The 14,334-nt window shown below is 40.0% G+C and overlaps 1 protein-coding gene across 4 annotated transcripts in view; it reads left to right on the forward strand.

Annotated features, from left to right (window-relative positions):
- The window catches only part of VWDE (von Willebrand factor D and EGF domains), a 73,907-nt gene that overhangs the window by 51,642 nt on the left and 7,931 nt on the right, over positions 1–14,334 (forward strand). For all 4 annotated transcript variants that reach the window (XM_084620391.1, XM_084620390.1, XM_084620393.1 and 1 more), the window contains exons 17-28: positions 2,346–2,596; positions 2,714–2,933; positions 4,420–4,557; positions 5,194–5,370; positions 7,745–8,419; positions 8,759–8,854; positions 8,938–9,033; positions 10,316–10,411; positions 11,748–11,843; positions 12,215–12,310; positions 13,433–13,528; positions 13,628–13,723. In XM_084620391.1, coding sequence (XP_084476517.1) covers positions 2,346–2,596; positions 2,714–2,933; positions 4,420–4,557; positions 5,194–5,370; positions 7,745–8,419; positions 8,759–8,854; positions 8,938–9,033; positions 10,316–10,411; positions 11,748–11,843; positions 12,215–12,310; positions 13,433–13,528; positions 13,628–13,723 — 2,133 coding nt within the window. The remainder of the gene's footprint in view (positions 1–2,345; positions 2,597–2,713; positions 2,934–4,419; positions 4,558–5,193; positions 5,371–7,744; positions 8,420–8,758; positions 8,855–8,937; positions 9,034–10,315; positions 10,412–11,747; positions 11,844–12,214; positions 12,311–13,432; positions 13,529–13,627; positions 13,724–14,334) is intronic.

Raw genomic sequence — 14,334 nt, forward strand, 5'->3', positions numbered from 1 at the left:
TCTTAGTGCACAAACTTGCACATGTGAGCACATGACCAGATTGGTACCCGTGCACAACTCTGGTGACCTGATACATTTGCAGTAAGTGGAGGCGAGTGCCTATTTTCACACACAGGACTTAATGAAAATCAGTCCATTATTCAATAATATATTCTCACCATTCTCTGTGCATTTTGTTCTGCATAGTATGATCTTGGGGACAGCAACCTGTTAAATGTTTGACACACTTCACCTACTGTACCATGTACACTAACAATATAGAAATCGACTTAATGATTACACGTTGAAAGAATAGTCACTGGTTGTTTTCAGATACAATTAAAAGAAAAAATAAGTAGGAGAAAACTAACTTCATAGGGTCTTAATATACATTTATACAAACTGAGTTCCACAGTGCTGCTGAAAAGGGCTAGGAGCTCATGAAGATGCGGTGCCCTTATCCACTCACTGAACTGCTGTAGACCGTATCTCCTTTCTCTCTCTCTCTCTCCCTCCCTCCCACCCCATCATGTGCATGGAGCATGACAGCTACTGCAGCCCTGGGGCTTTAGTAATCCCCTTAGAGCTGCTTGTGAGGGAGGGGGAGGAGAAGAGGAACCAGATTAAATGAGGAGCCCAGTGACAGTATACCAGAAATTAGCTGGTGAATAGGTGGGGAGTTGGAGCTAAGCCCTCTCTGTCTTCTGACAGTCTCAGTGAGAAATTCCTTGGTACCAACGGACCCATTCCTGACAACAGGTGTCTCCGTTTATGTGCAGTGATCTAGTTCAGACTCCTCACTTTCACTGACTCCTTTGCTGCCACTCAGCCATTGAGAACCTGCCTGTCCCACTGGAAAGTCAAGGTTGGCACTAGATTCCTGATGTCACTCTCCCACTTCTTAGTGTGTGCGCAACATGCCTCAGCTGGCACATGACCAGGATTCATCACCAAATTTGGTCCGCTAGTTGGTTCATTAGCTTCCCCAGCCCGGGCCAGGTACTGACAGGGAGTGCGACATGAACGCTGATCCATGCCTCCCTACTCCCCACTCCAATATATGAGTAGGAGGTAGAGTCAGTGACTCATGGGATGGGATCTCTACAGCTGCTGCTATGCGTGGCCTTGCTCCATGGGATTCACTTAGTTCTTTGTGTGCTGAGGGCCCAGCTAGGCTATGGATCTCAGTCAGGACTGCATACCTGCTTGACTTACTATATACTCTAATTTTGCATCTTGCATTCTGACAATAGAATATTCTGTTTTGAGATCTACTAAAGAACAGCACTATATAAGAACTGGGTATTATTATTGTTTTGCAGAATAGGCATGTGCAGGATAGAATTTCTAACTAAATTTTCTTTCACATTTAACAAAATAACTATTCTGAGGAGTTCTATGTAATTTATCTAATGTGATTGTGGAAAGAATAATTTAGATAAGGCCCCAGTTTTCTGCTGGGCCTCAAATAGTCCAATATTATTGTGCCTTACAACAATACAAAAAATGTCCACAAACATTTGTGCCTTTAACTTTGTAAACATAAATGATAGCAAATGGAATTCTAACTACCTGATATATTTCTTCAGACAGGCTGTTGGATGAATAACTATCTTTTACATGCAGGGTCCCATCACTGTGGTATTTGATCACAGACTATTTTCACATGAAATTTACTGTGGACATGAAATCCGTTTTTGTGCTCATTCACACGACTATCTGCAGGCTCAAAATTGCAATCACATAAATAGAGTTCATTTCTGAAAATGTAGTTCTAAATGTGTATGTTCTTTAACAGAATCTCATAGTTAAAGAGCATCATCTTCAAGTTAAGCCATATTCAGCAAGCGGTCTGCATGCAGAACTCCCATTGATGTTAGTGGATCTGGATCTTAGTGGCAGAGCTTTTCATTCAAGTTGCTCAAGAGGTGACACTGCTCTTGTCCCATAAGAGACATGATAGATAGATAGATTCCTCAAGGAAAATGTAAACCATTTCTGGGCTTTGTGGAGTCTGATACTTTCATTTACAAAATGTAATTCAAGTGCAGGTTTATGTTCATATTTATAGAGAATCAAAGTATATGTCCAGGTGGTTCAAGGGGTTTGGGGTTCTTTGTACATTCAGATAAAATAAGCTTTCTGCAATATTTTTTCTATATAATAAATAATTGGGTTATAAGCTTTGTTAAAGTTATGATAAAAGGGCCTTTTTTTCTGTGCCATTTAAGTACCATTAAAGTTAAGAAGAATTAATTGCATTCATCAAAGTCAGAATAGACTCTTTTGAAGAAAATTTTCCCTTTTCATATTTATAAATATGTTTTAACTGTTGTTTAAAAGACAAAATGTCTACTTTGTTGCAGACAATGAGCCTCCTGTGCTTCCAACTTTGCAAGGCACACTACAGACATTTTATGGGGAAAATTTTGTGTACCAGTTTATGGCATCAGATCCAGAAGGCTCTGCCATCCTTTTTACGTTGGATTCTGGCCCTCAAGGTGCCAGCCTTTCCCCTTCTGGACTCCTTATATGGAAAGCTGTGGCAAAGAGTTCACAGAAATTGACATTTTCTTTGACAGATGATTGCAATGCTGAGACTATAGTAATAATAGAGGTAATAAATATTACAGTCAAACAATCCACACTAATTCCTAACCTATAAGATACCCAGTGACAAAACTAATTGGTAGTTCATAACCAGTAATATGTTTTTATTGGGCTTGTCTTGTAGGTCAATGTGAAATCGTGTGATTGTTTAAATGGTGGGTCATGTGTGACAAATACACATTTCCCATCTGGAAGTGGAAAATACCTGTGTGTCTGTCTGCCTGGTTTTGAAGGTGACCTCTGTCAAGTGAATTTTGATGATTGTAAATCTAATCCCTGTGGTATTGGCAGATGTGTTGATGGGATAAACAGCTACTACTGTGAATGCACACCTGGGCTGCAGGGTAAATTATTATTTTTCTTTTTTCGTAGATAACAACTTTTAATTGTTTTTTACTTGTTTTTACTTTACTTGTATAGATTGAAATTAATTTGTTGTGATAATATGAAGAAAAGTATTATACTCTTGTGATATAATACCAAGTACTATATTATATTCAGCGACTTTAATATTTTTCTTGCATCTGTGTGCATAATCTCGGCTATATGACACTATTCTGTCAGAAAAACTATTCAGCTGTGAGTCTCACCCCAGCTGACTCAATCTGTAAGGCCAAATCATAATGCTTATGACTGTAATAAGTTGTTCACTGGCCACTGCAGACTGAAGAGGCTGACCTAATAAAGATCATATATATTGGGTTTAAATTTTCTTCTGTGAATCAGTTGCTCTGATATTTGAAAGAAACAAAAGCATTCTGCCAAATTCTTTTCTCATTTACACCTGCACCCGCCCACTGAAGTCAGTGAAACAGCATGTGTATAACTGAGGGCACAATTTGACCCCAAACAAGTATAGTTACTTGCTGAGCGTAAGTAGGTATAGGAAATCAAAGGATTTAGGGGAAGATCTTGCAGCCTAACTAGAAGTCCCTGAATCAATGGAACAACTGCATTTCCAGTGTGCAAAGGAGCAGGATGCAGGGATTCTACGCAGGAGGTCTGTATACTCTGTAGCTTGTGGGGCACAGCATGAGCATCCCTGTGCTTCAGCATGGAGGAATGGTTTATAAGTTTGGCAGTGGATCCCCCAAGTCAGATCTGTGAATCCATTCAGAAATCACCATCCAATTCTATCTCCCTTTAAAAAGGACGTGCAGAGCATGCCGGAACATATACTTGTTTATCTGTGCTCATATTTTTTATTCATTTCAAACACAACACAGGTAATCATTTTTGTGCTTTTTAATTATAAGAATGATGAGTCACTCTGACTATATTAGAGACTAACAAATTTATTTGAGCATAAGCTTTCGTGAGCTACAGCTCACGGAAGCTTATGCTCAAATAAATTTGTTAGTCTCTAAGGTGCCACAAGTCTTCCTTTTCTTTTTTTGCGGATACAGACTAACACAGCTGCTACTCTGAAATCTGACTATATTATAACAAGTGATTAATATTGTGGTTGATAATGTCTGTTAAGAGCAAATGATCTCACACTTTCTTCCCCAATTCAGCATTGCCATTAAGCACATAAATAGTGGGTTTGACTTCATTGGGACCATAGACATGGTTAAAGTTAAGCACATGCTTAAGTGCTTTGCTGAATTGTAGCCCACAAAACCCTCCCTCTATGTATATTCTACAATAAGGAAAATATTCACTGTTTAATGGAAATACGGTTTAATGGCAGACCTGCAGAATTTGTGCAGTTGGTACTTATATGTGGAATTTGTTTTCTATTTCACTGCCCACATAAATTCCACTTTATTTAAATGTACAGCCAAAGTTAAGTAAAGTGATACTCTAAAAGTCTGTATTTCAATTTAGGTAGAGATTGCCAAGAAGATATTGATGAATGTGCATCTAAGCCTTGCTTCCCTGGAGTATTTTGCTTCAATACTTTTGGTTCCTATTTTTGTGGTCCATGCCCAAAAGGTCTACATGGAGATGGGAAGATATGCCTTGGTAAAATAACCTTTCCCTATAATACAGTAATCACCTTACATTAGGAGTCTTTGGTCTGTTACATATTTCAAACAATAACATATTAGAGTGCTGACAGGTATCTTGTATACTTTTCATCAAAATGTATCGTTGCTAAGTCAGATATTAGGTTTATAATTCCCCTTATGTGACAGTAGACAGCTAGACCAGATACACAGCTGGTAAAAATTGAAGTAGCTCTGTTTAATTCTTTGGAACTACACCCAGTTTTCACCAGCCCATTTATCTATTAAATGCTTCTTCAGATGTTTAGAAAAAGGAATTGTAAATATTTTGCAGATATTTAATATTATAGAACTAGGATATTTCCCATTAACACACAATGTTTTGTTACCATGTGCATTTATTGACCAAATATCCTAATTATTTTTTAAGAAATCTAATTACATTTGTTCAAATCAAACAAATAACTTCCCAACGTGCCTGCAAGATTATGTAATGTTGCAACTACTGAATAATTCAAGTTTTGTTATGGTTATGTTCTTTTTCAAAAACTACTGAGAACCCTTTTCCCCCCATCCCGTTCATCTGACCTTTCAGAATCTTGAGGTATTTTATTTTACTAGCATTTTAACTCTGCTAACGTTTTATATGCAGTTGAAACAAAATTGAAAAGTGACGTTCCCTCACATCTTTTGGTTCCGGAAAGCTTTGAAGATGTTTATGATGAAAGAGAGGATGACACTGAAGAAATGGGAAGGAGTGAGGGTGAAGATTACATTTTTCATGAAGAAAATGGAATTGCTGATGCACATACTGATGAGAATGTATCTGGCAAGTAAAGCTACCAGTCAATTTTATGTTATTCACATGAATTTTTAAGATTAAAAGGAAACCGAATATATTCGTTAGTTGGGCTGCATTCTTATTCCTATTGTAAAATGTCAACATCAAAACATCGCTTAGGATAGCAAAGTCACCTGATTGATACTGTAATGAGGGGCAGGGTACATGTTGTACTTTGTGTGCCTGCCTAGTGCTGTACACTAGATAACACGTGGACAGGGAGGGGACATCTGTTGTGGGAAACAGACAGTGGTTTATGGTATTATACTGAGTGCCATTTTAATCCTTAAACGAAATACATAGGTGAGGAGTATTGCAAATGAACTCCAAATTCTAACCTCAAAAACTCCTTTAACTTTTATACCTGGCTTTTCAACTCTGTGCCTTGTCAAGCTACGTTCTCAGGAAATTTCCTGGCCAGTTCAGCCACCAGTGTAAGCTGCCTCCGGACTGCTGTGGCATCTGCAAAGGCCCCATACAAGCCATTTTGCCAGCTCAGTTTGATGCTCTGGTTGTACTCCCTTCCGCCCCCTGTATGCCCTCTCGGACCCTTGTAGGACAAGAGGGACTAACAGAAGGTGGCCAGGGGAGTAGGAGAAGGTCACTTTCCATTCACTTTGTGCCACTCTCAGAGAGGCTCAAGATCTGACCCTTTATCTCCATGCATATTATGAAAAATTCAACCATTCAATTACTAGAAGTGGTTTTCAGGACCTCTGTGACTATACATTTTACACATCTGCGCACACTACATCCCAGGCTATGTTATTTAAATCCATGAACAAATCCTTCAGCTTGTAATACCTTAAAATGATTTCCTTACTCTACTTAATGTTTAATCAGGACAATTTTAATTAACTGAAATCTCAGTTAATTGAAAGGCTTTAAGAGTTCACAGCCAGCAGATGATACTCTACTGAAACCTGTAGGGTATATCTGCATTGCAATAAAACACCAGCGGCTAGCCCACATCAGCTGACTCGAGTTTGCAGGGCTCTGGCTGCAGGGCTATGAAATTGCAGTGTAGACATTTGGGCTCAGGCTGGAGCCTCTGCTTTGGAACCCTCCCACCCAAACCTGAATGTCTACACTTAAATTTTATAACCACACAACCTGAGCCCCATGAGCCTCAGTCAGCTGACACGGGCCATCCCCAGATGTTTTGTTGCAGTGTAGACATACCCTGAGTGAGCCCAGCTAGGAACCTATATAATGCCCATTTGGACCTAATAAACATTTATCACTGTACAGTGAAAAGAGGAAAAGATTAAAATTGGAATATGCAAAAAATTTAAATCAGAGGGAATTATCTAGTACAGCGGTCTATTATAAAACACCAGTGTACAGTATGCTTGCCAACAATCAGTCTTGGTGCAGAGAATCAGTAATGGTTATTATATCAAGACTTGCAAGCTAAAGATATGGTGACAGCTCTACTTTCCAGATGTAAACTTTGTTGATAAACATGCGCTCTTACACAGGACTTTGCCTCCCTGAAGTTGATATTCATATTCAGCTTCGTAGCTTTGTAATAGGACTTGCTGAAATATTTGTATTTGTTTTTGTCTGTCAAAGTTTCTGATGGATTATAAGCATGAACTGGTGTGCGGAGGCAGAGTTTTATATTGCAAAAATATCAAATAACTTGGAACAATAACAACAAAATCTTGTGGTGCGGACCAGTTGGAATAATGTAGTAGCATAGTTGAATTACAAGCAAAAATATAGACGTCATTAATCTCTGGATTTTAATAATGTGAAATAGCTCTTATTTCATAGCACTTTTTTCATTAAACAATATGCCTTTTAAATTATATGGGCATTTTTATGAGTATTACTGGCAACCATTTCCTACGGCTTATGCTATTTCAAAATAATAACTGTATTTGGCTTTTTAAACTCTGGGCTTGGGTTGGCTTGACATATACGTGCAGGGTTATAATAGCAAGCAATCACTTTATCTTAAACTAAACTCCAGATACTCAGTCCCCAGCAACACAAAGAGGTTGGTAATCTTTCCTAACAGAACAGTTGCTCATTGCCCTGGTGTGTTTGTGTGTGGGGGCGGGGGAGAATCCCTGGTTGTATGCCAGAGCTGGGCTGTTCTGTTCTAACCTTCCCAGCAGAGAGGCCGTGTCAGGGAGGGTGAGGACATAGCTAGAGTGCCCTGTGCTTTGCTGATCCTGGCTGCTTAGGGGCCATTCTTTGGGCTTAAATCCTATTGAGTGTATTTATTCTGGCCTAGCAAGTGTGGATGAAGGGTTTGTGAGGCACAGAACATATTCTGTTGGATCTGGATATCCCCATACAAAAAATGTCTTATAATATTTCTGTACTTTTTTTCTTCTGTGATTTTTTGTAGGTTATCAACAGTCATCCATTGAGAGAGTTCCTAATGCCACAAGTTTTACTCCCAGTCCTAAAGATGTTGCCAAAAGTTTTATTTCTGTGCAAAGGGCCAGCAGCACCCCCTCAACCTCCACAGTGAAAACAAACACACCAAGGAAGCGAATTAATTCTCAAATAACCGCTTTTGACCAGTCTGCAAGTACCAGATACATTGGCCATACCTTCACTGCTATCAGTGACCAGCTAGATAACACAGGAGAAAGCTCTGCCATGAAGACTATGACAACGCCATCTTTTAGGAACAATCCAGTATTACGTGATAAGACGACAATGACACAATCTGAGGCTTACAATCCTATAGAGACTAGAAAGGACACATTGCTTAGCAGCAAAACAAACATACCCTCCATAATGAGCAGAGTATTAAAAGGAGGAAATAGTCATAAAGTTCAACACCCATCGGTCAAGCGTAAGGACAGTCTTTTACAGTCTGGTTTTGTTGGAATCACTGTCCCACCAAAAGTGCCTGGCACAGATCAGGAATCAGATACAACAGCCGTGCCTAAGGCATTAACTTGTGCTGATTTACCTTGTTTTCCTGGAGTTCTCTGTGAACCAAGCCACGATGGAAGCTTCAAATGCGGTCGTTGTCCTTATGGTTATTATGGAGATGGTGTCGCTTGCAGAGGTATTGCTGATCATTATACTAAATATTTTACAGTGAAGAATCTGTGACATTTTTATAATTTTTAAAAAAGATAGTGTTACTGTATAATGGCTGATAAGAAAATAGCTTCAAATTGTCTATTATTTCACTATTAAAAATGGTAAGACGTTCGGTTCTATGAATGCATTTTAAAAAAAATGTTTGTTCAGTGTCCATTAGCTTCCATGCTTAACGTCAAGGGTCTTAGCTGATTCAATGCAACGTGTTTATAATATAATCATGTTAGGCAAGACTTCATTCTGCTGAAGTGCTGCTGTCATTTTCCTTATTACTCTGTTCTTATTTCTTATTGCCTTTCAGCAATATGTAGGCATGCATGTGGTAAAAACATGGAGTGCGTGGCACCCAATATTTGCAAATGCAAACGTGGCTACTCTGGTTATAACTGTCAGAGTGGTGAGTATGGTACATTGAATTTACCCCATCTAACTAGTATGTGTGAATGAAAGTGTCTAAAATCATGTGTTGATTTTGCACAGCTGTATGTCAACCTGACTGTAAAAACCATGGGAAATGCACGAAGCCCAGTGTCTGTGAATGTCTCCCAGGATACAATGGATCAACCTGTGAGGAAGGTAATTAGTCTGTCTCCTTAAAATTAGAATCATAGAGTCCAAAAAAGTTGTCCCCTGATTGACTGTCACTACTGTGAGTATTCATCCTGACAGGGGGAGGGATGTCTGTTGTTTTACACAACTCCTAGAACTATCATAGAAATGAAATAATAGAAATGTAGGACTGGAATGGACCTTGATAAGTCATCTAATTCAGTCCCCTGAATTGAGGCAGGATTAAGTATTATCCCCTGACAGGTGTTTGTCTAACCTGTTCTTAAAAACCGGAGGGAGATTCCGGTCTCCCTAGGTAATTTGTTCCAGTATTTCACTACCCTTACAGTTAGGAAATTTTTCATAATGTGTAACCCAAATCTGCAGCTGCCGTCTGAGCCCATTACTTCTTGTCCTGTCTTCAGTGGTTAAGGAGAACAATTTATCACCCTCCTCTTTTTAACAATCTTTTACATATTTGAAGACTTTTATCATGTCATCGTAAAACATATGGTACCTTTCATAATATTGAAATCTCCCATGAAGATTGTTTGTGGTGAGATGTTCCTAAATTTAGTGAGCTGTAAAGGCGAAAAGAATTTTGGTTCTCAGTTTTATTTATGACATTATCAATAAATTTGGATGCTATATTATATCTACATATATATATATATACACACACACACACATGCATACACAGACAATTAGGGATTAATCATTTTTGTAAGAATATAAAGTTTAAACCCCATTCTGCCATGTCCTTAAAATATAAGAATCAGCAAGCTAAAAATTGATGGTGGACGTTTGTACTCCCATCTGAGTACAGAGTGCCAAGTGCACAAACCATGCTTAATATTTTAGTTTGAAATTGGACGTGGTTCTCAGGCCTGTCCCTCTCTCCTCTGTGCACTTTTAGTAATTTTTGATAAAATGAAGACCAGTCCCTTTGAGCCAAACTGTGCCCTCAGATGCACAGATGGCTCCCATTGAAGACAGTGGGCCAAGTTAATTGCTGACATGCATGGGTGTACCACTATCGATTTCAGTGGAGCTGTGACCACTCATACTTGTGGCAAATTTGGCCCATAACAAGCTGCATGTGCTCATCAGGCAGAATTTGGCCCTTTCTACACTTTGTCACTGTGGAAAGAAGGAGGTGCTCTGTTGTTATTTCGTCAACAGGTCTTCATTTTATTTCCAGTTATTTTTGCTGATACAAATGTTATCTTTAGTTATCGCTAAAAGATAAACAATTTTAATAGATATTTTTAGAGCTGACTTCTTGAACAACATAATTCTGTATCTGCAGCACACTGTAAACCACTGTGTCAACATGGAGGCACATGCTTGGCCAGAAATCTCTGCACCTGCCCTTATGGTTTTGTGGGACCCAGGTGTGAAACAAGTAAGCAAACAAAAATGTAGAAATCAAGAATATAATAACTTTTATTCCCCTGCACTTGGATGTATTAAAACAAACAATGCTTTACATTTCTGATGCACTGTATCTGCTGTTAGCATATAGTAAAATCCAAGATGATTGTCTGAAGGCTACTAGAACTGCGGCTTACTAGCATCAATTAAATAATGTTTGTACAGCACTTTGAAGATGTGAAACTTTATGTATGTGCTAAATAATTTATTATTATTACGGTTAGTCGCTCAGGGAGATGGATTTAGAGTTGAGGTTAGGACATAATCCAGAACAACTGTAATTTTTGGCAGCTGGTTACTGTTTCTGGATTCCTAAATGGCCCTTCCTTAAGCTGTTGGGATGGTCCTCATTCTGAGGCTGATATTAGTAAATGCTAGGTCAGTGGTGTGTAAGATCACTGAATATAACAGCAAATTAATGGACTCATCCTCTGACTTGGAATGCAAAATGGAGACCTTTGGTGGGAATTATAGCTGGCCAGTTTGAATAGTTTAGTCCCAAATGAGATACTGTGTTTCATATTAGCTGTATCTGGCCTTAGATGCTCCAAGTGTTCAAACCAATATTTTGGTTAATTTGCACACAAGTCATTACTCACTGAAAGGTCCTTGCTTAGAAATCAGAAATTCTACTGGGCTACTGCCCTCCTCAACATGCCAATGAATTTGCCTGTGGATTAGGTAAATTCCTCTCTTTGTTGCTCTTGGAATCCTCAAGTCTGTTGATCCTTTTGGTTTTCAATTGCCATGTCAATAATTACTGCTTTTTTTGAGATTATAAGATCCCAGAAGAAGGAACTGTGACTTGAAGAGCTGACTTGTGGCGCTCTGAAGCCATGACTACTCCTAAAAGGCTCCTCCTTACCAGAAGTATCAGGTCTCTGCAGGGTTTACATCTGACCTCTGAGAAATGAAAAAGCAAGAAAGGAGACCATAGTGAAGTATCTTGAAGTTAGCATTAATTCAGGAAACCATCACTTGATGTTGTTGTACCATTTGTTGCTTGGAAAGGTGATTATTAGACAAATCCAGGCCAGGAGCATCTGGTCAGAATGGGACTTTTTTTGACATCTTCCAATCTGGTGTCAAGCTCCTATATGGCATTGAGACAGGTTTAATCTTAAATGAAGCTTCAAGCGATGGATTGGTGTGTAACTCCCATTAGTATCAATGCAATATCCATGCTCATATCTGGGGAAGAACTGAGAAATCAAGGAGGTTTCTCATAGATATAAAATTGTAACAAACTCTTTTGTACTGTTTTCTCACCTTATGGGTTTTTTTCCCCCTGATTTTCTGGATTATAGTGGTTTGCAACAGACACTGTGAAAATGGTGGTGAATGTCTCACTCCAGATGTCTGCCAGTGTAAAGCTGGCTGGTACGGACCTACATGCAATACAGGTAAAATTGGTTATTCTCCACAGGGAACTGCTTTGCAAAAGTTCCACACTCAGGGGCCTACCAGAAGCAAAAGGGATTCCCATTGCTCAAACTTCTGAATCCTTTGGCTCAAGCTGGGGGCAGGAGCTGCTGCTACTGCTGTGGAAGCCTAGCGACCCCATGTGCCTCCAACTATTCGTTCATTTCTTAGCACAGCCTGCAGAATTTGCAGGGAATGGCATTTCAGTTCTTTCACCCGCTGTCTTTTAGATTCATCGTAATCATGTCAGTCATTAACACCCTGTCCTTGCCGTAAAAGCAAGCTATTTCATCACCCATATGTGGCGATGCAGTTCTTACATTGCTTTGTTTTTCCTTCTGCTGTTCTGTAGCGGTGTGTGACCCGGTATGCCTGAATGGTGGCTCCTGTACTAAGCCAAATGTTTGCCTCTGTCCAAAGGGATTCTTTGGTGCCCAGTGTCAGAATGGTAATAATTTTTCTCTTACTTTTCTTTTTTGAGAAGACACAGGAAGATGCCTGCCTCTAAAAGGACACTCTCAAGATTTTAAAAACTCTCAGTAAAGTAACATAGGTGAAAGACAGAGATTTTCTTAAGATTTCATTGTTTATACTGGCCAGATTGTGGCTGGCCCCTTGTGTGAACGCCCAAGGAGGGAGGATGCATGGAACTTTGCTTGTCCTGTGCTTTTGCACCCGTACAAAAGCCAGTCACAATTGTACAAAGGACTGTTGGCTGTGGGGTATGACTGGGCCCTTAGCTAGCTAGCCTGCACACTGCTTTCAGTAAGGCTAAGATTTTGTCATGGATATTTTTAGTAAAAGTCACAGACGAGTCACGGACAATAAAGAAAACTTCACGGAAGTCCATGACCTGTCCCTGACTTTTACTAAAAATATCAATGAGAAAATGGGGAGCGCTGGGCAGCTGCAGGATTCCTGCTGCCCAAGGCGGCTGGAAGCTGCAGGGGGGCCAGCAAGGAGCTGCGAGTTCACCCACCCTCAAGCCCCCTGCTGCCCACAGTGGCCTGGAGCTCTGGAGTCACCCTGACACCCACAGCAGCCGGGAGCTGCAGGGTCTCCCTGGTCCACAGCGGCCAGGAGCTTTGGGGGCCTCCATTGCACAAGGTGGCTCAGACCGTGGGGGGCCCCCACCACCACGGGCAGCGGGTACCATGCAGCTCCCTGCCACTGTGGGCTGAAGTCATGGACTTCTTTGGAAGTCACAGATTCCGTGACTTCTGCGACCTCCATGACAAAATCGTAGCTTTGGCTATCAGGGATACTAGCATGCACAGCATCCTGCAGTGCAGCTGCGAGCCCTGAGCCATCCTACCCTATGGTTGTAGAATGGGTCCTGTATCTGCTACAGAATAGGCACTGCTCCATGTCAATATGGCTCCTGCCAGACGGGCAGGATTTTGCTAAATATAAATATCCTAGAAAGATTGCTAATAGATGTGCATCTTAATAGTGGTTACAATCTATTTAGTTAGGATAGTATGCAATATAAGAAGGAACAAAAAGCTATTCCTTCCTATAGTATACAATGCTTGAAGCTATGCCTTATTCCCACATTTGTATCTTTTAGCTGTTTGCTACCCTCCCTGTAAGAATGGTGGCCACTGCATGAGAAATAATGTGTGCACCTGTCCTGATGGGTACACTGGCAGAAGATGTGAAAAAAGTAAGACAACATCAAAATGCTTCCAGGATCCAGAAGCAATTGGTGAAATGCTCTCAGGTTCATTATTTTCACTAATCAGTAAATGATATTTAATTTAAGGTGTCTGTGACCCAATGTGCATGAATGGAGGCAGATGTGTGAGGCCAAATATTTGCTCTTGCCCCTCAGGGTGGAGAGGAAAACAATGTAATACACGTAAGTATCTTATAACTAACATGCTAAAACTTATTAAAGGAAATATTTGGCTAAATAATGTAACTGACAGTTCTGTCCAGAAAAAGACATGAAGATAGTACCAAACAGCTTGGAGGGGGACAGGGGGACACTTTTTCCTCTGATTACAGACCCACATCAAAATGCAGGATGTGATATCTGTACTACTGAGCCAAAGCCGTGGAGGTTTCAGTTTAAACCATGAAAACAGGACATACCTTCTGTTCTAGAGTAGCATGTAATATTTTTCCCTTCTATTTCCATTATTGTCGATGTTAAAAGCTCCATGTTTCCAGTGCTCACACCCAAACTGTCTGTAAGAGACTTTTCAGATTTCAGAGTAGCAGCCGTATTAGTCTGTATCCACAAAAAGAAAAGGAGTACTTGTGGCACCTTAGAGACTAACAAATTTATTTGAGCATAAGCTTTCGTGAGCTACAGCTCACTTCATCGGATGCATGTAGTGGAAAATACAGTGGGGAGATTGTATATACACAGAGAACATGAAACAATGAGTGTTACCATACACACTGTAACAAGAGTGATCAATTAAGGTGAGCTATTACTAGCAGGAGTGTGGGGGGATGACCTTT

Source organism: Lepidochelys olivacea (assembly GCF_965140295.1).
Source record: "Lepidochelys olivacea isolate rLepOli2 genome assembly, chromosome: 2".
Taxonomy (NCBI): Eukaryota; Metazoa; Chordata; order Testudines; family Cheloniidae; genus Lepidochelys; species Lepidochelys olivacea.